The 22,752-nt window shown below is 45.8% G+C and overlaps 1 protein-coding gene and 1 non-coding gene across 2 annotated transcripts in view; both read right to left on the bottom strand.

Moving 5' to 3' along the window:
* The window catches only part of MORF4L1 (mortality factor 4 like 1), a 56,423-nt gene extending 34,637 nt beyond the window's left edge, over positions 1-21,786 (bottom strand). Inside the window, exon 1 of the mRNA XM_077938357.1 lies at positions 21,657-21,786. Within this exon, the coding sequence (XP_077794483.1) occupies positions 21,657-21,771 (115 nt within the window). The 5' untranslated portion in view covers positions 21,772-21,786. The remainder of the gene's footprint in view (positions 1-21,656) is intronic.
* Positions 3,698-3,770, bottom strand: TRNAK-CUU (transfer RNA lysine (anticodon CUU)). Its single transcript has one exon. It is a non-coding gene; the product is annotated as a tRNA-Lys (tRNA).
* Positions 21,787-22,752: the final 966 nt, after the last annotated feature.

Raw genomic sequence — 22,752 nt, 5'->3', positions numbered from 1 at the left:
AAATATGAGTTCCATGGGAGAATAAAATGTATTTGACGTGGTATATCTTTGCATTTTTTAGTACAAATAGCAATAAGTCACTACTCAACATAATGAATCATCAGCTAACAATAAGAAAAAATATCCATTAAGATTAAGCTTGGGCCGGGCGCGGTGGCTCACGCCTGTAATCCCAGCACTTTGGGAGGCCGAGGCGGGCGGATCACAAGGTCAGGAGATCGAGACCACAGTGAAACCTCGTCTCTACTAAAAATACAAAAAATTAGCCGGGCGCGGTTGTGGGCGCCTGTAGTCCCAGCTACTCGGGAGGCTGAGGCAGGAGAATGGCGTGAACCCGGGAGGCGGAGCTTGCAGTGAGCCGAGATCGCGCCACTGCACTCCAGCCTGGGCTGGGCAACAGAGCGAGACTCCGTCTCAAAAAAAAAAAAAACAAAAAACAAAAAAAACAACAACAACAACAACAACAACAACAAAAAGATTAAGCTTGGCCGGGCGCGGTGGCTCACGCCTGTAATCCCAGCACTTTGGGAGGCCGAGGCGGGCGGATCACAAGGTCAGGAGATCGAGACCACGGTGAAACCCCGTCTCTACTAAAAATACAAAAAATTAGCCGGGCGCGGTTGTGGGCGCCTGTAGTCCCAGCTACTCGGGAGGCTGAGGCAGGAGAATGGCGTGAACCCGGGAGGCGGAGCTTGCAGTGAGCCGAGATCGCGCCACTGCACTCCAGCCTGGGCGACAGAGCGAGACTCCGTCTCAAAAAAAAAAAAAAAAAAAAAAAAAAAAAAAAAAAAAAAAAGATTAAGCTTGTTAAAATGCTACTTCTGAAGGCTCAGTGATCCTAACTTCCTCCTTTGACCTTAATTTAGGACTGCATCAAAAAAAACCTATTGCTTCTCATAAAGACTTTTCGAGAATGAAGATGATGACAATTACTTAATATAAGGTATAATAAAAAAAATAAAATTTAAAATCAAAGTTACGTCCCAACTGGAATACTGATTGTATTCGTTTCCCAGGACTGCCAAACATAAATGTATTATTTCACAGTTCTAGAGGCTAGAAATCCCATATAAATGTGTTGGTAGGTTTGGTTCCTTCTGAGGACTGTGAGGAGGAATCTGTGCCATTCCTGTCCCCTAGCTTCTGGTGGTTTGCTGGCAATCTTTGGCGTTGCTTAGCTTGCAGGAGCATTTGGTGTTCCTTAGCTTGCAGAAGCATTACCTCAGTTTCTGCCTTTGTCTGCACATGGCTTTCTCCCAGGTTTCCAGATGTTGGTGTCTGGGTTTGTGTGTCTTTTTCCAAATTTCCTCCCCCCCCCCCTTTTTTTTTTTTTTTTTTAATAAAAATACCAGTTATAATGGATTAGGAGGCCACCTTACTCTGGTAGGACCTCATCTTAACTAATTACATCTACAACAGAGCTTTTTCCAAATAAGATCTTATTCTGAGGCTCTGAGGGTTAGCGCTTTAAATATAAATTTTGGGGGGGACACAAGTAACCCCACTCTTCTATTTTAAAGTAATATGTAACATTTTCATTGACCTTTCATCAATTTACCAATTTGGTTTTTTTCCCACCTGGTTTACTTCTCTGGGAAAAATCCGGGCCTGGCACAGTGGCTTATGCCTGTAATTCAGCACTTTGGAAGGCCGAAGCAGGTGGATCACGAGGTCAGAAGTTCGAGGCCATCCTGGCCAACATGATGAAACTCCCTCTCTACTAAAATACAAAAAGCTAACCGGGTGTGGTGGTGCGAGCTGTAGTCCCAGCTACTTAGGAGGCTGAGGCAGGGGGATCGCTTGAACCCGGAAGGCAGAGGTTGCAGTGAGTGAGATCAGGCCACTGCACTACAGCCTGGCAACAGAGCGAGACTGTCTCAGAAAAAAAGTTAAAAAACAAAAATAAAAAATTCACCTCACCTCCCATCACCTAGAGATTAATTATGCATCTGTAATAATGGGGGTGTTTGGGTATCTTCATTTCTGATGCTGAAATTTGCTGAAAAAAATTTTTTTTTTTTTGAGGCAGAGTCTCCCTGTCTCCCAGGCTGGAGTGCAGTGGCGCAATTTCGGCTCACTGCAAGCTCCGCCTCCCAGGTTCACGCCATTCTCCTGCCTCAGCCTCCAGAGTAGCTGGTACTACAGGCGCCCGCCACCACACCTGGCTAATTTTTTTTGGTGTTTTTAGTAGAGACGGGGTTTCACCGTGTTAGCCAGGATAGTCTCGATCTCCTGACCTCGTGATCCGCCGGCCTCGGCCTCCCAAAGTGCTGGGATTACAGGCGTGAGCCACGGCGCCCGGCCAGATGCTGAAATTTTTTAATATCTTTCTTCCAAGGTCTGAAACTATTTTGAATTGATGAGATAACATATAGTAATTGTGGAGAACATTTGAGAATTGCTAGGGATGACTAAAAATATTTAGGTAGAGGAAAAAACTTGGAACTGTCAACATACAATAGTTTTGCTCAAAGAAAGTGAGCTTCTGGCCGGGCGCGGTGGCTCAGGCCTGTAATCCTAGCACTTTGAGAGGCCAAGACCGGTGGATCACAAAGTTAGGAGTTCAAGACCAGCCTAGCAAACATGGTGAAACCCCGTCTCTACTAAAATACAAAAATTAGCCTGGTGTGGTGGCCTGTGCCTGTAGTCCCCGCTGCTCAAGAGGCTGAGGCAGGAGAATCACTTGAACCCGGGAGGTGGAGGTTGCAGTGAGCCGAGATTGACTCACTCCACTCCAGCGTGGGTCACAAGGCCAGACTTCGTCTCAAAAAAAGAAAAAAGAAAAAAAAAAAAAAGAAAGAAAGAAGGGAAAAAGGGTATCTACATAGAAGCACTCAGAAAAAAAAAAAGGATAAAAAAGTTCTAAGGCTCTGCTCACAATAACCACCATATTTGTTCATCACTAAAACAATCTTAACAGTGGTTTAAAAATATGCAGAATTGTTCTCCAAACTAATCTTCAATATCACATAATATTAAGTAAAAAATATTTCAAGCGTTTTAACAGAGATTACTTCGGCAATATTATGAACTCTACAATTTCGTGAATTTTAATGTCTTCTTATGCCCTAACCTTTGGCGTTCGGCTGCCCTTCAAGCAGGCCACTCAGCAACAAATACTTTTCTACGGCAGATAGCCTTTAACTGTGTAATTTACAAGATGAAATTTTCTGGTTTCACTGTTCTTTTTTTTTTTGGAGACGGAGTCTTGCCCTGTCGCACAGGCTGGGGTGCAACGGCCCGATCTCGGCTCACTGCAACCTCCACCTCCTGGGTTCAAGCGATTCTCCTGCCACAGCCTCCTGAGCAGCTGAGACTGCAGGCACTTGCCACCACGCCCAACTGATTTTTGTATTTTTAGTAGAGACGTTGCGGGGTGAGGGGACGGTGCGGGGTCGGGGGAACGGTGTGGGGGGTGGTCTCACCATATTGGCCAGGTTGGTCTCGAACTCCTGACCTCGTGATCCACCTTCCTCGGCCTCCCAAAGTGTTGGGATTACAGGCGTGAGTCACCGCGCCCGGCCCATTTTTCCTTTTTTAAGTTAGTTTAGTTTTAGTAGTTTTGTATGTATCGAATTATTTGAAAATAAGACCATCCAGGCTGAAGTCTGTTATTACCGTTGATGAGAACTGAAACTGGTGAAATTACTGACATTGATGGGACCTGAAGTTGGCCAAATGAAAGCAAAATGAATGCCGCCCAACGTGGGGCTCGAACCCACGACCCTGGGATTAAGAGTCCCATGCTCTACCGACTGAGCTAGCCGTGCAGTCGCAGGAAAGCATTCTTTCTAGATCTTTTCAAAGGAATATGATTGTTTTGATTTGCTCCAAGAAATTGCATTTCGTATTAAACGATCTTTCCATTTTATATACATATATATGTATTTTTTGCAAAGTTTTTCACGACTTTTAAAACTTGTGTTTCATGTCTGATTCTGTGCGCACGAACTTCTGTTGTTTGATAAAAATGTATAAACAGCCCTCTAGTGGTCAGCACCTTTCCGTTTCCTTAAAGGTAAGGCGGGCCAAGGAAGGCGATGCCGACTCCAGCCTGGAGAATAGGAGTGAGTGTGGGGGTGCTTCCAGTTCATCCGAAAGATTCCCGCCGGCAGAGCGCCCACCCCCTGCAGCGCGGGGACCGGAGATGTTCTCAGCACCCTCGTGGCCCACTGCAAAAGAAGGCTCGGGAGAAACTTCCTGCACACTCTCTAGAAACGATTGGAACTGAAAACCCAGCTGCAGAGCTGGCTGGCCTCTTGAGATCGTGTGACTTAGAGATTTTCGGAATCCTTTTCTTTGGCATGACAGTGGTTCAACTAAGACATACCATGGTGTTCACACAAGAGATTGGAAAACTAAAGCAGTCTCAGCGAGTAATTGAAAATACCGTAGAGAGTTTGCTCACGCTCAAAACTAAAAAGTGAAAACATTTATTCCATAGACTAATGGAACCTCAGTGTGGGAAGGGACCATTATTCCAAGCCTCTCCCTACTAAAACAAAAAAAATAAAGATTCATTCTGTTTTCCAGTAGAAACGATTTCACAGTAGCCAAACAGTCCCAGTTAATGAGGGAACCTACTTCGTAAGAAAAAAACACAGGCCGAGCGCGGTGGCTCACGCCTGTAATCCCAGCACTTTGGGAGACCGAGACGGGCAGATCGAGACCATCCTGGCCAACATGGTGAAACCACATCTCTTCTAAAAATACAACCGGGCATGGTGGCACGCACCTGTAATCCCAGCTACTTGGGAGGCTGAAACAGGAGAATCACTTGAACCCGGGAGGCGGAGGTTGTAGTGAGCTGAGATCGTGCCACTGCACTCCAGTCTGGTGACAGAGCAAGACTCTGTCTCAAAAAAAAAAAAAAAAAAAAAAAAAAGCAGGATTAGAAAAGCATACTTTGGCAAATTCACTTCTTCTTATTATTATTGACATAGAGTCTTTGCTCTGTTGCCCAGGCTGGAGTGCAGTGGAGCAATCTCGGCTCACTGCAACCTCCACCTCCAGGTTCAAGTGATCACTCATGTCTCAGCCTCCCGAGTAGCTGAGATTACAGGTGTGCACCACCACGCCAGGCTAATTTTTGTATTTGTAGTAGAGATGTAGTTTCACCATGTTGGCCAGACTGGCCTCAAACTCCTGACCTCAGGTGATCCACCCGCCTTGGCCTCCCAAAATGCTGGGATTACAGGAGTGAGCCACCACACCCAGCAGTGGCAAATCCTTTTAAACAAGGATTATCAATTGTGGCTAAACCATTATGTTAATTTTATATGTTAATAGTTGGTGGAGAACTGGATATTTACAGGGTCAAAGTAACACCACACAGGTTAATAGATGCAAGGACAATCTCATTGTATGATGGTGGGTTCAGGTTGTTATTACCTTAATCCAGAAATTAATCTGAGTTTTGCTAGTGCTTTACTAATCCTCAACGAAATAGTGTATCTTTAGCAGTGATACAACACAAAATCAATGGTAATTATTTATTCTAGTCAAAAAATGTTTTTGATTAATTAGTATCTAAATGTCAATAGGCCTTTAGATATTAATTCCAGTGTACAGGAAATACAAAGGAAAGAGGAACAAGATGAATGACACCATAAGGAACCAATAACACAAAGTCAGAGGGTGGGAAATTCTCCAGGACAATTAACCTTCAACAAGTATATATATATTTTTTAACGACTTTTGCTAGTTTTTCTTTTTTTTTTTTTTTTTCTGAGACGGAGTTTTGCTCTTGTGGCCCAGGCTAGAGTGCAGTTGTACAATCTCGGCTCACTGCAACCTCTGCCTCCCGGGTTCAAGTGATTCTCCTGCCTCAGCCTCTTGAGTAGCTGCGATTACAGGTGTGTGCCACCACACCCAGCTACTTTTTGTATTTTTAGTGGAGATAGGATTTCACCGTGTTGGGCAGGGTTTCACCATGTTTGCCAGGCTGCTCTCGAACTCCTGACCTCAGGTGATCCACCTGCCTTAGCCTCCGAAAGTACTGGGATTACATGTGTGAGCCACCAAACCTGGCCAACTTTTGCTAGATTAAAAGAGACAAAAGGGCCATAATAATCAGATGCAACAGGTGATCCTAGATTGGATACTGTTCTGGAAAAACTAGTTACAAAGAGATTTTGGAGTCAACTGGAGAAACTTGAATATAGTTTAAATATTGGATGAGATGAAAATTTACTGTAATGGAAAGTGGAGATGTTTCGCTGAAAAAAGCAAGTTACAGAATAAATGTAATCACTCATTTTGGTAAAAAGAAGGCCATTTACTAATATATTAATAATTGTTATTTGGGTAGTGGGAATCTGAACATTTTACTTTTTAAATTTTTTGCTTGTCTTTGTTTTCAACTTTTCTAAAATGCATATGTATACTTCTGTAATATTAAAAGGGTTATTTCTTAAAAGTACATGAGAAAGAAGAAATAAAGTAAAGCAAAGATAAAACTTTAAAATGTGGCCAACAATTAGTCTTACTCTGTCACCCAGACTGGAGTGCAGTGGTGTGATCTTGGCTTACTGCAGTCTCCGCCTCCTAGGTTCAAGCAATTCTCCTGTCTTAGCCTCCTGAGTAGCTGGGACTAGAGGCACCCGCCAGCATGCCCAGCTAACTTTTGTATGTTTTTAGTAGAGACGGAGTTTCACCATATTGGCCAGGCTGGTCTCGAACTCCTGACCTTCTAATCCTCCCCCCTCAGCCTCCCAAAGTGCTGGGATTACAGGCATGAGCCACCAAGCCCAGTCTCTTTTTTTTTCCTTTTATTGTGGCAAAATATACATTACATAAAATTTACCATCTTAACCATTTTTAAGTGCAAAGTTCAATGGCATTAGGTACATTCACATTATTATGTGACCATCATCACCATCCATCACTAGAACTGTTTCATCACCCCAAACTGAAACTCCATGCTTAGCAAACTGTAACTTTACACTGCCCTCTCCCCTCATCAGCTCCTGCAACCACCATTTTTTTTTTTTTTTTTTTTTGAGATGTACTGTTGCCCAAGCTGGAGCCCAGTGGCGCAATCTCGGCTCACTGCAAGCTCCGCCTCCCGGAATCATGCCATTCTCCTGCCCCAGCCTCCCAAGTACCTGGGACTACAGGCACCTGCCACCACGCCTGACTAATTTTTTTGCATTTTTAGTACAGACAGGGTTTCACTGTGTTAGCCAGGAAGGTCTCGATCTCCTGACCTCATGATCCGCCTCCCTCGGCCTCCCAAAGTGCTGGGATTACAGGCGTGAGCCACCGCGCCTGGCCGATGCCCTGCTAATTTTTGTATTTAACCACCATTCTACTGTCTCTATGAATTTGAGTATTCTAGGTACTTATATAAATGGACTCATATAATTTTTGTTTTTTTGTGTCAGGCTTATTTCACATAGTGTCTTCAAGGTCCATCCGTATGGTAGCATGTATCAGAGTTTCATTTCTTATGCTGAATAACATTCCCTTATATGTATATACCAGGGAATTTTTGTTTACCCATTCATCGGTTGATGAACATTTGGGTTGCTTCCACCTTTTGGCTATTGTGACTAATGTTGTTATGAACATTGGTATGGGGAATATCCGTTTGAGCTCGTGCTTTCAATTCTTTCGGGTATATACTCAGAAGTGGAATTGTTGAATCATGTAATTCTATTTATAATTTTTTGAGCGTTCCTCTGGAATTTTTTTTTTTTTTTTTTTCCGAGATGCAGTCTTGCTCTGCTACCCAGGCTGGAGTACAGTGGTGCGATCTTGGCTCACCGCAGCCTCCGCCTCCTGGGTTCAAGCAATTCTTCTGCCTCAGCCTCCTGAGTAGCTGGGATTACAGACACACACCACCATGCCTGGCTATTTCTTCTTCTTTTTTTTTTTTTTTTAGTAGAGTTGGGGTTTCACCATGTTGGCCAGGCTGGTCTCAAACTCCTGACCTCAAGCGATCTGCCTGCCTCAGCCTTCCAAAGTGCTGGGATTACAGGCGGGAGCCACCGCGCCTGGCCTCTTTGGAATTTTAACCTTTATGAAAGTCGCTTCCATAATGCAGGCCTCTGTTTCTTCATCTACAAATAAAAAGGCGGAGTAAGAGACAGAGGGAGGGCTAAGTAAGGGAGGGCTTTAGGAGATCTCTAAAGAGCCTCCCAGCCTTACAGCTCATGAATTGATGATCACTCAGAACCCTGGACAAAAGTGCTGGTCCCCTATTTAGAGCCTGTGTGAGTAAGTACAAGAAGAAAGGCTCTTCTTCCCGAGAGGCACAACTTGATTTTTACTTGGTGCTGGTTCTGGAGGGGCCTGGGGCTGGAGAACGGAGGATGGGTGGCCATGGTTGCACAGGCTGGTGGCACTACGGGGCCCCTCTGCTTCTCCCCATCTCATCCCAGTATTTCTTTCCCCATCCCCTCACTTACTCAGTTTGCCTCTGTGTGTCAGAGAGAAGGGGGTGAAGCCAAGGTCTAGTCCAGCATGAAACAAAACACTTGAAATTTCAGCAAGGAAATTTCATCAGAAGGAACTGTACCATCTTCCAGTGTCACCATGGAGACGGCTGAGATGAGACTCACGAAAACCCTTGGACTCCAGTCTCCTTCCCTTCTCCCCCTGTATATCAACTGCAGCTAAACCAGACTCCTCAGTGATTTGTGGAGACCTCTGTAGCCAGCACAATCATTCTGATATTTCCCTAAAACTCTGCAAAATTACCCACTGCTTCAGGATGAAGTCCAAAGTCCAAACTCCTGAACAAGGCCTACCACATCTTGCTTATGGTCTAGCTTCAGCTTACCTCTTGGGCCTAATTGATTGGCAACCCATACCGGATGTTCCAGCCATGCGGAGCTGCTGGAAAGGGCAAAGCCAGGCACTTTCTTTTCTTTTCTTTTCTTTTTTTTGAGACGGAGTCATGCTTTGTTGTCCAGGCTGGAGTGCAATGGCACGATCTTGGCTCACTGCAACAACCTCTGCCTCCCAGCTTCATTCGATTCTCCCAGCCTTCCAAGTAGCTGGGATTACCGGCCTTCACCACCATGCCCGACTAATTTTTTTGTATTTTTAGTAGAGATGGGGTTTCACCATATTGACCAGGTTGGTCTGGAACTCTTGACCTTGTGATCCGCCCGCCTCAGCCTCCCAAAGTGCTGGGATTACAGGCGTGAGACACTGCAACAGCCCTTTTTTTTTTTTTAATTAATTAAAAAAATTTGTCCGGGAGCAGTGGCTCACGCCTGTAAGCCCAGCACTTTGGGAGGCTGAGGCAGGCGGATCACGAGTCCAAGAGATCAAGACCATCTTGGCCAACATGGTGAAACCCAGTTTCTACTAAAAATACAAAATTAGCTGGCCGTGTTGGTGCACATCTGTAGTCCCAGCTACTCAGGAGGCTGAGGCAGCAGAATCGCTTGAACCCAGGAGGCGGAGGTTGCAGTGAGTGGAGATCACACCACTGCACTCCAGCCTGGCAACAGAGCGAGACTCTGTCTAAAAAAAAAAATTTGGCTGGGCGCGGTTGCTCACATCTGTAATCTTAGCACTTTCGGAGGCCAACCAAGGTGGGCGGATCACTTGAGGTCAGGAGTTCGAGACCAGCCTGGCCAAAATGGAGAAACCTTGTCTCTACTAAAAATACAAAAATTAGCCGTGCGTGGTGCCACATGCCTGTAGTGCCAGCTACTTGGGAGGCTGAGGCACAAGAATTGCTTGAACCAGAGGTGGACGCTGCAGTGAGCCAAGATCGCACCACTGCATTCCAGCCTGGGTGACAGAGTGAGACTCTGTCTCCTCCTGCCAAAAAAAAAAAAAAATTATAGAGAAGGGGTCTTGCTATGCTGCCCAGGCTGGTCTCAAACTCCTGGCCTCAAGCCATCTTCCCACCTCAGGTTCCCAAAGTGCTAGAATTACAGACATGAGCCACTGTGCCTGGCCAAGTCATGCACTTTCAAGCTTCCAGGATGCCAAGTGCACTCCTCCCTTACCTTGGAATACTTGCTCCCCACTCTCCTTTCTCAACTCTATCCTGGAAGACCTGTATCAGGAAGCACCTCCTCCAGGAAGGCCTTACAGCTTACCAGGAAGGCAAATGTGCTCTCTCGTACACCCACACTTGACTGTACTCCCTTTTGACTCAACACAGTCCCTCTGCCATGGCTAGTGCGGAGAGGAAGCACCCAGTGATACCACCTAGGTTCAAATCCTGACCAGGCCACTCATAAAACCACAGGACATTAAAAATTGCCTACCTACTTCTTAGGAGCATTGTGAGGACTGCGTGAATGAATATGTGTGGTACGTGCTGCCTGGCACATAGAACACTTGGCTTCCTCCTAGCAATCTGTGAACTCAGCTGAACTTGTGTTCTACCCTTAATGGGTGCCCTTTTTTTCTTTCTTTCATTTATTTATTTATTTTTATTTTAGTGTCAGTGTCTCACTCTATCACCCAGGTTGGAGTGCAGTAGCGCAATAATAGCTCACTGAAGCCTTGAACTCCTGGGCTCAAGAGATCCTTCCTCCTCAGCCTCCCTAGTAGCTGGAATTACAAAGTGACTGGGGCTACAGGCCCCCACCACCACACCTGGCTAATTCTTATTTTTTATTTACTTGTTTATTTCAGTAGAGATGGGGTCTCCCTATGTTGTCCAAGCTGGTCTGGAACTCTTGGTCTCAAGAGATCCTTCTGCCTTGGTCTCCCAAAGTCCTGGGATTACAGGCATGAGCCACTGTGCCTGGGATGCCGGTTAAATTAGGGGCTTGGTGTCATGAGCTCTCCAGTTGTCTCATTTACATCGAGGAGATGGTATTGTAGATCACATAAGGTTGGATTGTAAGGGAGGGGGCAACCAAGGCAGATTCAGGGGCATTGTGGGGATGACAAGGGAGCAGCCTGAAAGTCAAGGAAAGGCCACACTGCTGCCAAGCTGCTAGCATGAAAAAGACAGATCATAACGAGTGTTGGAGAGATGGGGAGAAATTGGAACCTTCATACATTGTTGGTAGGAATGTTAAACGGTGCAGTTGGCAAATTGTATGGCAGTTCCTTAAAAGGTTATGCATAGAGTTACCATATGACCCAGCAACTCCACTCCTAGGTAGAGATTCAAGAGAAATGAAAACGTGTCCGCACTAAAACCTGTACACAAATGTTCATAGGAGCATTACTCAAAATTGCCAAAAAGTGAAAACAAACCATATGCCCATCAATTGATGAATAGAGACATAAAATCTTCTGTAATATTATATTCTATATAATGGAATGTTATTCAACCACAAAGTAAATGAAGTACTAATACATGCTACAGCATGGCTGAACCTTGAAAACATTCTACTCTGTGAAGAAAAGCCAATCATGAAAGACTACATATTGTATGATTCCATGTAGGAGGCAGATCCACAGAGACAGAAAGTAGATTAATGGTTGCCAGGGGCTGGGAGGAAGGATAAAGAAAATGGTATAAAATTAGATAATGATGATGATTGCACACATATATACACTAAAAACCATTGAATTGTACAATTTAACAGGGTGAACTTTGTGGTATGTAAATTATATCTTAATAAGCTGTTATTTTAAAAGGAAGGGAAAACATGACAAAACAAGATGATCAGGGTTTAGGTATTTTCTAAATATTTATTTAAGTTGCAAGATAAATGTTTTGCTGCATCTTGTCAGTGTGTTTAATGATAGAATAGACAACTCCATAAGGAGAAAAGGTCAAATGTCTGGAGTCAAAATGTCTCAAATGTCCTCTGGGAAGGTATGGCCTGGAGCAGTGGGGCCCCCTGCTGCCCCCCATGTGAGGCTCTGTTTCCAGCACCAAGTCCGCTGCTGATTTGCCCTGTGGTGCCAGGCAAGTCTCCATCCCACTGGAGTTCCAGGCTCTCCATTTACAAAACAAGGAGACTACTGCACAGGATCCTGCAGGCTGTCCCTCCTCTGGCATCCTGCACAACTTTGACCCTCCCTGAAGTCGGCTGGTGGAATTCTGTATGGGCCCCCATGCATTCCCACCCAGGCCCCAAATGGCATCCCTTCAGGTTGAAAGGACAGAAAGGAAATTGTGAGCCCTGTGAGCTCACAATGGTGCCATTGTGCCCAGCAGAGCCTCTTTGTTCTTTTCAGCCCTCTTTCAGATCAGTATCCAGTCCCCAGCTCTGGAAGGGGTGGGAAGCAGGGCTAGTGAACGCTACGGAATGAAGCCAAGAGGTTAGCAGGCACTTAATGAACATAGTAGCCATCTGTGGAGTCGCCACTCTGGGGAGGCCCTTCAAGTACTAAAAGGACCTCAGCAAGGCTAAATGACTTGTCCAATACCGCACAGCTAACTAGTGGCAGTGCTGGGCTTCACACACACTCCTGGACACCTTCAAAGCCTCCAGTTACCAATGCCACGGTCAACTTCCTTCTGTAACTCTTCTCATTTTGCATGTCCCAGAGACTTTCCTAAGACTTCATGTATGTTAACTCGTGTAAGTCTCATAACAATCCTGGAAGGAGGGAGTGTTGTCATCATCACAAGGATAAGGAAACTGAGGCACAGAGTGGTTAGGTAACTTGCTCAAGGTCACACAGCTAATAAATGGCAGAGCTTGAACTTGGATAAAGCTGTCAGGCTCCAAGGTCCACGCTCTTACCATTATGTACCAGACAGTTGAATGTGACCTTTCACTTTGATAGACTTATGAAGAATTTCTTGATTGGCTGAATAGAGATTCAAGTATAGTTGTAAGAGCTCTGGTGCCCAGGTCTGCCATTGACTGGATGAGTGAAGGGCCAGAGGTGCCTGTGAGACTGGTTTTTTTAAATGTCTGATCTAAAGGGGCAGCCACTGCTGGACGTGCAGGCCCAAGATCACTGGTTCTGCTGACTTGATTTAGAAAGGAACCGGTATCTGGATTTTAAGTGAAAATTTCTGAATTTTTTTTTCTTTTGAGTTGGAGTTTCACTCTTGTTCCCCAGGCTGGAGTGCAATTGTGCGATCTCTGCCCACTGCAACCTCCGCCTCCTGGGTTCAAGCGATTCTCCTGCCTCAGCCTCCCAAGTAGCTGGGAGTACAAGCATGTACCACCACGCCCGGGGAATTTTGTATTTTTAGTAGAGATGGGGTTTCTTCATGTTGGTCAGGCTGGTCTTGAACTCCTAACCTTAGGTGATCCACCAGCCTCAGCCTCCCAAAGTGCTGGGATCACAGGCATGAGCCACCATGCCCGGCTAACTCCTGATTTTTAAATGTTGGCAACTAACTTTTTTTTGGGTGGGATGGGGAATAGGGTCTCACTCTTTTGCCCAGGCTAGAGTACAGTGGTGTGATCTCAGCTTACTGCAATCTCTGCCTCCCAGGTTCAAGCGATCCTCCCAATGTCAGCCTCCTGAGTAGTTGGGACTACAGGTGCGCACCACCACACCCAGCTAATTTTTCGTAATTTTTATAGAGACAGGGTTTCCCCATGTTGTCAAGGCTGATCTCAAACTCCTGGACTCAAGTGATCCACCTGCCAAGATCATACCACTGCACTCCAGCTTGGGTGACAAAGCGAGACCCTGTCTTAAAAAAAAAAAAAAAAGGCCAGGCACGGTGGCTTATGCCTGTAATTCCAGCACTTTGGGAGGCCAAGACAGTGTCGAGGATTAGATTCAATAAATTGGCCGGGCGCGGTGGCTCAAGCCTGTAATCCCAGCACTTTGGGAGGCCAAGACGGGTGGATCACGAGGTCAGGAGATCAAGACCATCCTGGCTAACACAGTGAAACCCCGTCTCTACTAAAAAAACAAAAAACTAGCCAGGCGACGTGGCGGGCGCCTGTAGTCCCAGCTACTTGGGAGGCTGAGGCAGGAGAATGGCGTAAACCCAGGAGGTGGAGCTTGCAGTGAGCTGAGATCCGGCCACTGCACTCCAGCCTGGGCAGCAGAGCGAGACTCCGTCTCAAAATAAATAAATAAATAAATAAATAGTTTAATTAAATTGTACAATTCAATGGTTTTTCGTGTGTGTGTGTGTGTGTGTGTGTGTGTGTGTGTGTAATTATCACCACTATCTAATTTTATACCATTTTCTTCATCCTTCCTCCCAACCTCTGGCAACCAGGGCAAAAAAGTCTCCTGTTGAGAATTCATAACTATAGTGTGGCTTTGGCTTATAGTTTTAGGGCCTAAAGCATATACTTCATGTGCTAAGATGTGGTCCAAAACAATACAAGCTGTTTTTTGGTTTTTTTTTTTTTTTGAGACAGAGTTTCGTTCTGTCATCCAGACTGGAGTGCAATGGCATGATCTTGGCCCCCTGCAACCTCTGCCTCCCAGGTTCAAGCAATTCTCCTGCCTCGGCCTCCTGAGTAGCTGGGACTGCAGGTGCCCACCACCACGCCTGGCTAATTTTTGTATTTTTAATAGAGACAGTGTTTCATTCACCATGTTGGGCAGGCTGGTCTTGAACTCTTTTTTTGTTTTTTTTTGAGATGGAGTCTTGCTCTGTTGCCCAGGCTGGAGTGCAGTGGCCGCATCTCAGCTCACTGCAAGCTCCTCCTCCCGGGTTCACACCATTCTCCTGCCTCAGCCTCCCGAGTAGCTGGGACTAGAGGCGCGCGCCACCTCGCCTGACTCGTTTTTTGTATTTTTTTAGTAGAGATGGGGTTTAACTGTGTTAGCCAGGATGGTCTCGATCTCGTGACCTCGTGATCCGCCCGTCTCGGCCTCCCAAAGTGCTGGGATTACAGGCTTGAGCCACCGCGCCCGGCTTGAACTCTTGACCTCAAGTAATCTGCCCGCCTCTGCCTTCCAAAGTGCTAGGATTACAGGCGTGAGTCACTGTGCCCTGCCCAAGCTGTATCTTAATTAAAAGTGGCAGAAGCAAATGAAAATCTCTCCGGTGAAGACTGCCCTCAATCCAGATGGCAAAGAATTCCTAGATATAAAGTGTATGTAAACATGACCTCACAATCAGAAGTGACATCAACAGACATGACTGACAGCATAATTATGCCCATAAAAACTTAAGCTACTATGATTAGACTATAATAACATTTAGTTTAAAGAAATAAAAGATCTACTTGAAAACATAAGTAAGAAACAAAAGGCTAACAAAAATGGGAAGGAGCCAGGTGCTGTGGCTCACACTTGCAATCCCAGCACTTTGGGAGGTCAAGGCAAGAGGAGTGCTTGAGCCCAGAAGTTCAAGGCCAACATAAGCAACAAAGCAAGGCTCTGTTTCTATAAAATAAAATAAATACAATAAAATAAATTAGCCAGATGAGGTTGTGTGCACTCATAGTCCCAGCTCTTCGAGAGGCTAAAATGAGAGGATCACTTCAGCTCAGGAGTTCGAAGCTGCAGTGAGCTATGATCTATGATTGGGCCACGGTACTCCGCTTGGATGACAGAGCAAGACCATGTCTCTTAAAAAACAAACAAACAAACAAAAACTTAAAGCAGCCAGAGGGAAAAGACAGATTACTTAAAATCAATCAACAATTAAATCAGCTGGGCGTGGTGGCTCACGCCTGTAATCCCAACACTTTGGGAGGCCAAGGTGGGTGGATCACCTGAGGTCAGGAGTTTGAGACCAGCCTGACCAACCTGGTGAAACCCCGTCTCTACTAAAAATACAAAAATTAGCCAGGCATGGTGGCGTATGCCTGTTATCCCAGCTACTTGGGAGGCTGAGACAGAATTGCTTGAACCCGGTGGAGCGTGCAGTGAGTGGAGACCATACCATTACATTCCAGCCTGAGCAACAAGAGTGAAACGCTGTCTCAAAACAAAACAAAACAAAACAAAACAATTAAATTGATAGCAGACTTCTCAAAAGCAAGGATGGAAAACCAGAAGACAGTAGAATAATGTCTTCAAAGAGCTGGAATAAAAAGAACAATCAACTTACAATTAAACTAATGAAGCTATATTTCAAGAATGATAAGAAAATCAGATCATTTTCAGACAAAGGAAAATTAAGTTTATCAACAAACCTTCACTAAAGGAATGTTTAAAGGAAATAGTTCAGAAAAAGAGAAAATGAGCCTCAGATAAGCTTGAGATACAAGAACAAATGTTGAACATTATAGGATAGTTATTAAAAGACTAAATGTAGAGTATACTACTCTCCAACTACTAGAGGGAAAAAAAGGAATGAGAAAAATAATTAAATCCAAATGAAAAGAGAGGAAATTAAAACATAGAAAAACAAAGATAATGATAAAGTATCAAATATGATAGAAACATATCTAGCCACTACAGTAAAAACCATAATAAATGTGAATGAACTAAATTAGGAAGGCAAAAAAATTGTCAGGCTGGATTAAAAGTAAAACAAAACCAAGTTTATAAGAGAAACACCTAAAATAGACGCAGATAAAAATATGCCTCATAACAACTAACTAAAATAAAGCAGGCTGGTTAGCTTGGGCAACATAATGAGACCCAGCATCTACAAAAAAAATTAAAGTAAAAAAATTAAATACAAAATTAGCCAGGCATGGTGGTGTGCACCTGTAATCCCAGTTACTCAGGAGGCTGAGGCAGGAGAATCTCTTGAACCCGGAAGGTGAGAAGTTGCAGTGAGCCAAGACTGTGATTGTGCCATTGCACTCCTGCCTGGGCAACAGAGCAAGACTCCATCTCAGAAAATAAATAAATAAATAAATAAAAAGCCGGGTGCGGTGGCTCATTCCTGTAATCCCAGGACTTTGGAACGCCAAGGAGGGTGGATCACAAGATCAGGAGTTCAAGAACAGCCTGAACAATGTGGTGAAACTCCTTGTCTACTAAAAATACAAAAATTAGCCAGGCGTGGTGGTGGGCACCTGTAATCCCAGCTACTTGGGAGGCTGAGGCAGGAGAATTGCTTGAACCCAGGAGGCGGAGCTTGCAGTGAGTTGAGATCTCGCTATTGCACTCCAGCCTAGGTGACAGAGTGAGATCGTGTCTGAAAAAAAAAAAAAAAAAGGAAAAGAAAAAGAAAAGAAAAGAAAATTATCTGGGTATGGTGGCATGTACCTGTAGTCCCAGCTACTGGGAAGGCTGGGGTGGGAGGATTGTTTTGAGCCCAGGAGTTTGAGGCGCCTATGATCACACCACTGCAGCCTGAGCAACAGAGCAAGACCTGGTCTCAAAAAAAAAAAAAAAAAAAAGAAAAAGAAAAGAAAACTGGTGAGACTATATTAATTCAAAAAAGGGGAAAAAAGAGATTATAAGAAATGAAAAGATGACCAGATATTAGGGATAGACTGATGAAAAAGACAAGGCATCGCCCCATAAGCGTTAACTGTAGTAGGGGAAACTTGGAATAGACATACATAAACAAAAAAAGAAACACCAATGCCAGTGAGTATTATTTTGGAAAAGAACAGAGAACTCAAACAAAAACTGTGGTAGAGACACCTATTTTAGATTAGAGGTCAGCGAAGACCTTTTTGAAGAAGTGCCATTTCAGCTGAGCCCCGAGGGCTGTCACCTGAGGCAGGAGATGAGGGGCAGAATGTCCTGGAGAGATAGAACCAATTTCAAGAGTGAAAGCCCCAAATGGGGAAGAACTGATCATAACAGGAGAAAGAGAAAGAAGACTGGCTGTGGCCAGTGAATGAGGATGGATAATCCCTTTTCTTCCCAATGGAAACACTGATGGCCATCATCTAACTTTTGCTGTATGAATTGAGAGCCTCGCCTTTTGATTTGGAACAGTTGCAAAGAGTTTAAGTGCAGTGAGTTTAGGTGAGAGCTCCCACAGGGAAGCCTGAGCTGGAAAGCGAGCCCACCCCATCTGTTCTAAGAACAGCAGAGCTCTTGAACTGCTCTTTTGTCAAGGTCATTCTTGCCATCAGGGCCCTGAGCATCCTGGGCTAACCAGAGTCACTCTTGCAGGTACCCTAGAAATCAGGTAGGGCAGCCTTGGTCTACAGGCCAGTTTATTTGAATAAAAGGAGTTGAGGTTTCTTGGTTGCTTTCCAGAGGAGCTCAGTTGGAAGAGAGGTTTCCTCCCCTGGAAGGAGAAAGTCAGGGTTGGGACCCCAGGGAGGGGAGACAGATATCCCGGCCCTCAACACTTCTCTTCAGGACCGTGCTGCCAGGGATGGATAGCAAATAAGTGCATACGGCAGGGCATGGTGGCTCACGCCTGTAATCCCAACACTTTGGGAGGCCAAGGCAGGCGGATCATCTGAGGTCAGGAGTTCGGGACCAGCCTGGCCAACATGATGAAACCCTGTCTCTACTAAAAAATACAAAAATTAGCTGGGCGTGGTGGTGGGCACCTATAATACCAGCTAGTAGGGAGGCTGAGGCAGGAGATCACTGGAACCCAGGACGTGGGGGTTGTAGTGAGCCAAGATTGCTCCACTGCATTCCAGCCTGGGTGACAGAGTAAGAATCTGTCTCAAAAAAAAAAAAAAGTGAATGTCACACCAGGGCCAGACCCTTCCCATGGAAGAGAAAGGGAAGGGTCAAAGTCCCCATGAGTGTTAGCAACGTCCCCTGCCCCATATATCAATTCATTAAACAATCATTAAATGTCATCTTTATCAATGCCTACTGTGTATGTAGCACAGGGCTGGATATAGGAGCCTAGAGTCAAAGAATCAAGACCTAGATAGGGCCTTGGAGATCACTGACTCTGACCTACTTATCTCACAGAGGGGAAGCAGAGACCCAGAGAGGAAAGGGCTTTGCTTACATCTCTCACATGTGGGGTGGACTTGGGACAAGCCCTGCCTCCTGGTGCCCAGACCAGTGTCCTGCCCCACAGCCCTGCTCTCCTCCATTGACTCCACCTCCACCTGCCCACGTCCAGTCTCCCTTACTGTTGGATTACGGCAGCTCTGTATACAGAAGACATGAGCCTCCTTCAGAATCCAGCTCTGTTCTGAGAATTTAAGAAGAAAAGAAGCTCCGGTGAAAAGCCTATTAGTTTCCTCTGCATGGAAACTAATACATATTTAACAGCGGAGTTAAGTTCTGAACCTGCAGGAGCCAGGAGGAGAAATCTGAAATTTCCATCCACAGAGGATCCCAGTGCTTTCACTAAGCCCTGGCTGACTCCTCCAAACCTCAGAGGTAGGGACCAACTGGACCTAGAGCCACCAGGGAGTCGAGATAAGAACAGCTACATTTTGGCCAGATGCAGTGGCTCATGCCTACAATCCCAGCACTTTGGGAGGCCGAGGTGGGCAGATCACTTGAGGACAGGAGTTCAAGACCAGCCTGGCCAACATGGTGAAACCCTGTCTCTACAAAAAATACAAAAATTAGCTGAGTGTGATGAGATCCACCTGTAATCCCAACTACTCAAGAAGCTGAGGCAGGAGAATCACTTGAACCCAGGAGGCGGAGATTGCCGTGAATAGAGATCACACCACTGCACTCCAGTCTGGACATCAAAGCAAGACTCAAAAAACCAAAAAAGTCTCAAAAAAACAAAACAAAACAAAAAAAAACTACCTTTTACTGAGTGCTTACTAGGTGCCAGGCAATTTGCAATTGTTTCTTCTTTACTTCTCAGAGCAACTCAACAAGGTAGATACTAGCATTTCTCACTTCATACATGGGGAAACCAAGACTCAGAGAGATGTGGGATTTACTCAGGGTCACACAGAGAGCAAGGAACAGAGCTAGCTGGATTTCCCTAAATTGCAGAACATCAGAAAGACTTGCCAGCACATTGCTAAACAGAGCCTCTCAAAATACATACCATGTGGATGTACATTTATTGAAAGAAATGTTTACAGAGATCAAAGTTAAATAGCCCAAGAGAGATTTTAAAAATCATGTCTTTTGTACAGATAGAGCACAACAGTCAAAGACAGGCAGAGCTGGAGGCCCAGGGGGAAGTGCCCAGCAAGGCAGACACTGGGACTTTAGAGCCTCAGCCACCTTAGGCCTGGCGGCCCACCTCACTGCGAGCTGGACCATTGGTCCTGCTGGGTCCAAGTGACAGACTGGGCCTCAGATACCTCTGCTTTTTCACTCTTTTCTAGAACTTGTCTGGAAGGCTGTACAGCCAGAGAAAGAAACCATGACCCATGACCCATAGGGGTAGGATGACCACCACTGGTGTTTGCCTGAGGCTGTATCAGTGTTAGCAATGCCACGTGCCAGGAATTCCCTCAGTCCCAAGCAAACCGGATGCTTGGTCACCTTGTCTGGGGTGGCCTGGCTTCCTCCTGGGACTCTGTCAGACTTAGAGAGGCAGGCTGTGACATCTCTTCCTGGTGTATCCTCAGACAGCAGCCTCCCTCCCTGGACCTCAATTTCCCCATCTCTAAAATAGGGGTATTTAGGCCGGGCATGGTGGCTCATGCCTGTAACCCCAGCACTGCCAAGGCAGGCGGATTGCCTGGGCATGGTGGCTCATGCCTGTAACCCCAGCACTGCCAAGGCAGGCGGATTGCCTGAGGTCAGGAGTTCGAGACCAGCCTAGCCAACATGGTGAAACCTCATCTCTAAAAATACAAAAATTAGCTGGGCATGGTGGTACACACCTGTAGTTCCAGCTACTCGGGATGCTGAGGCAGGAGAATCATTTGAACTGGGAGGCAGAGGTTGCAGTGAGCCGAGATCGCACCACTGCACTCCAGCCTGGGTGACAGAACAAGACTCCATTTCAAAAAAACAAACAAACAAAAAAGGTGGGGGGACATTCAATAGCACCTCTGAGGATGCTTCTAGCTTACATGTTCCACAGTTTCTGAACCAATGTTTTGTTGATTAATGGCATGTTTTGGTCCCTTGCCTAAATTGCCAACTCCCCTGGGGCAGTGCTGAAAAAACAGTGACTACTAGATCCCTGCAGGGGTGGCCTCCTCCACTCCCTGCACACAGAGTCTTACTTTTTCCATTCTCTAAGCGTGTCATTTAAGAGATGATTATTCATGCCAGCCACAGCAAAAGGGCATTTAAAATGGAGCCCTGTTCCACTCCCCATGGAATTAAAAATGGGTTTACAGATCCCTGCTTACTTGACATTTTAATCAAGGAGTTAAGAGCAGAGAAACTTAAAGGGGAGAGGTCAAGAGCCAGGGTCACACACATTTCCATTTCAGCAAGGAATATTCCACTGCCCACTCCAGGCCAGAGGCTGTTGTGGGGGAGACACACACAGACAGGAGAAGCATGGTCCCAGCTTCCAGAAGCTCCTGCTCAGCCCAGGAAGGGGGTGCCATGCCCACAATGGATGGAACCAGAAGCACCCTGTGGCAGGTGTTCTTCAGGGCCCCCAGGAACCAGAGGAAACCTGAACAAGTGCATGACTTATCAATACAAACCTGCCATATCTGGCGGTCTAAAACATTATTTCCGCCATATCTGGGGATCTAAAACATTATTTCCATCAGGCCCAAACCACTGTCTGTGGAACCTGAGTGCTTTAAAAGAGGTGGTAAAAAATGCTTTGAGAGGCAAGAAGGCCAAAAAGGGAAGTGGGTTCTGACTCAGGGTGCTGAGTCTAGGGATCAGCAGCCAGGACAACAGAGCACCACAGTACCAGATACACAAGGGACTTTGGGAACAAAAGAAAACCTCCCACCCAGCAGGGCAGGGCAAGACTGGCATTCCAGGCAGAAGGAACAGCGGGAAGTGGATTTGCTCAGGGCACAGGCATGAGGGGTGTGGCCAGAGAAGACTGGAGAGGGAGTCTGGGCCATGCCAAGGCCATGGGGGAGACAAAGGATTCTGGGCTTTACCTTGCTTCTCAAAGTTCATGCTTCTCAGAATGGGGCTCTCCACAGTACTACTCAGGATATAGCTGGAATATCTTCCAAGAGCATCAGTCACTTGAGGATGGGGGAAGGGGATCATTCTTTTTTATTGTAAAATAAACTTGTGAACAGTAGGCAGCAGACAACCAACTAGACTACTTTTGAAGACAAAACTCAAGATTTTGCCTGGGCATGATGGCTCATGCCTGTAATCCCAGCATGCTGGGAGGCCAAGGTGGGCGGATCACTTGAGATCAGGAGTTCAAGACCAGTCTGGCCAACATGGTGAAATCCCACATCTACTAAAACTATAAAAATTAGCTGGGCGTGGTGGTGCTCACCCATAATCCCACCTACTCGGGAGGCTGAGGCAGGAGAATCGCTTGAGCCCGGAAGGCAGAGGTTGCAGTGAGCTGAGATTGTGCCATTGCACCCCAGTCTGGGCAACAGACCAAGACTCCGTCTCAAAAAAAAGGAAAAAAAAATTTTTTTAAGGCATGCTTCACTCACAACCGAAGGCACAGCCCAGAAGTGACTGTGCTCATGCTTTCTCCTCTGTGCCACACTACCTCTACTGCAACCAGAGCCACTTTCACCTTTACGCTGTCTGTCCTTCCCACTCAACTAGCCTCCATGAGCCCAAAACCTCTGCTGTGGCTCCCTGTTAGACCATGTGGGGCCACTCCCATACTTCTAATCTTGGGCTGGACTTCAATATATTTTTTTGGAGGTGGGGGGACACAATTCAATGCACAATAGCATCTTCTTTCAAATATGGTTGTCAATCTTGGGGTTCATGTTATCTACAACTACCTCCCCAGCCCCCTTAATAACTCTAGGTATTCTCATCCCTCGTAAGTGCTCACTCTTCCATGGTCTCTTCTCTCTTCTGTCTTCAGCCTCTTCTGTTCTACTGGCTCATTCCCACAAGTACCTAAAGAGCCACCTGCTTCTCTTACAACCCTACGGCAACTTCCCATTGTCTTTCTCTATCCCAGGTCATGTTGAAAGGGCTGTCTGCATTTGCAGTCCCAGCTCCTCGGCTCCCATGTGCGGACATTGCAGACTCTTCTCCTCACCT

The sequence above is a fragment of the Macaca mulatta genome, chromosome 7 (assembly GCF_049350105.2).
Source record: "Macaca mulatta isolate MMU2019108-1 chromosome 7, T2T-MMU8v2.0, whole genome shotgun sequence".
NCBI lineage: Eukaryota > Metazoa > Chordata > Mammalia > Primates > Cercopithecidae > Macaca > Macaca mulatta.
The sequence above is the reverse complement of the archived record's forward strand: the minus strand, read 5'-3'. Positions and strand labels throughout refer to the sequence as shown.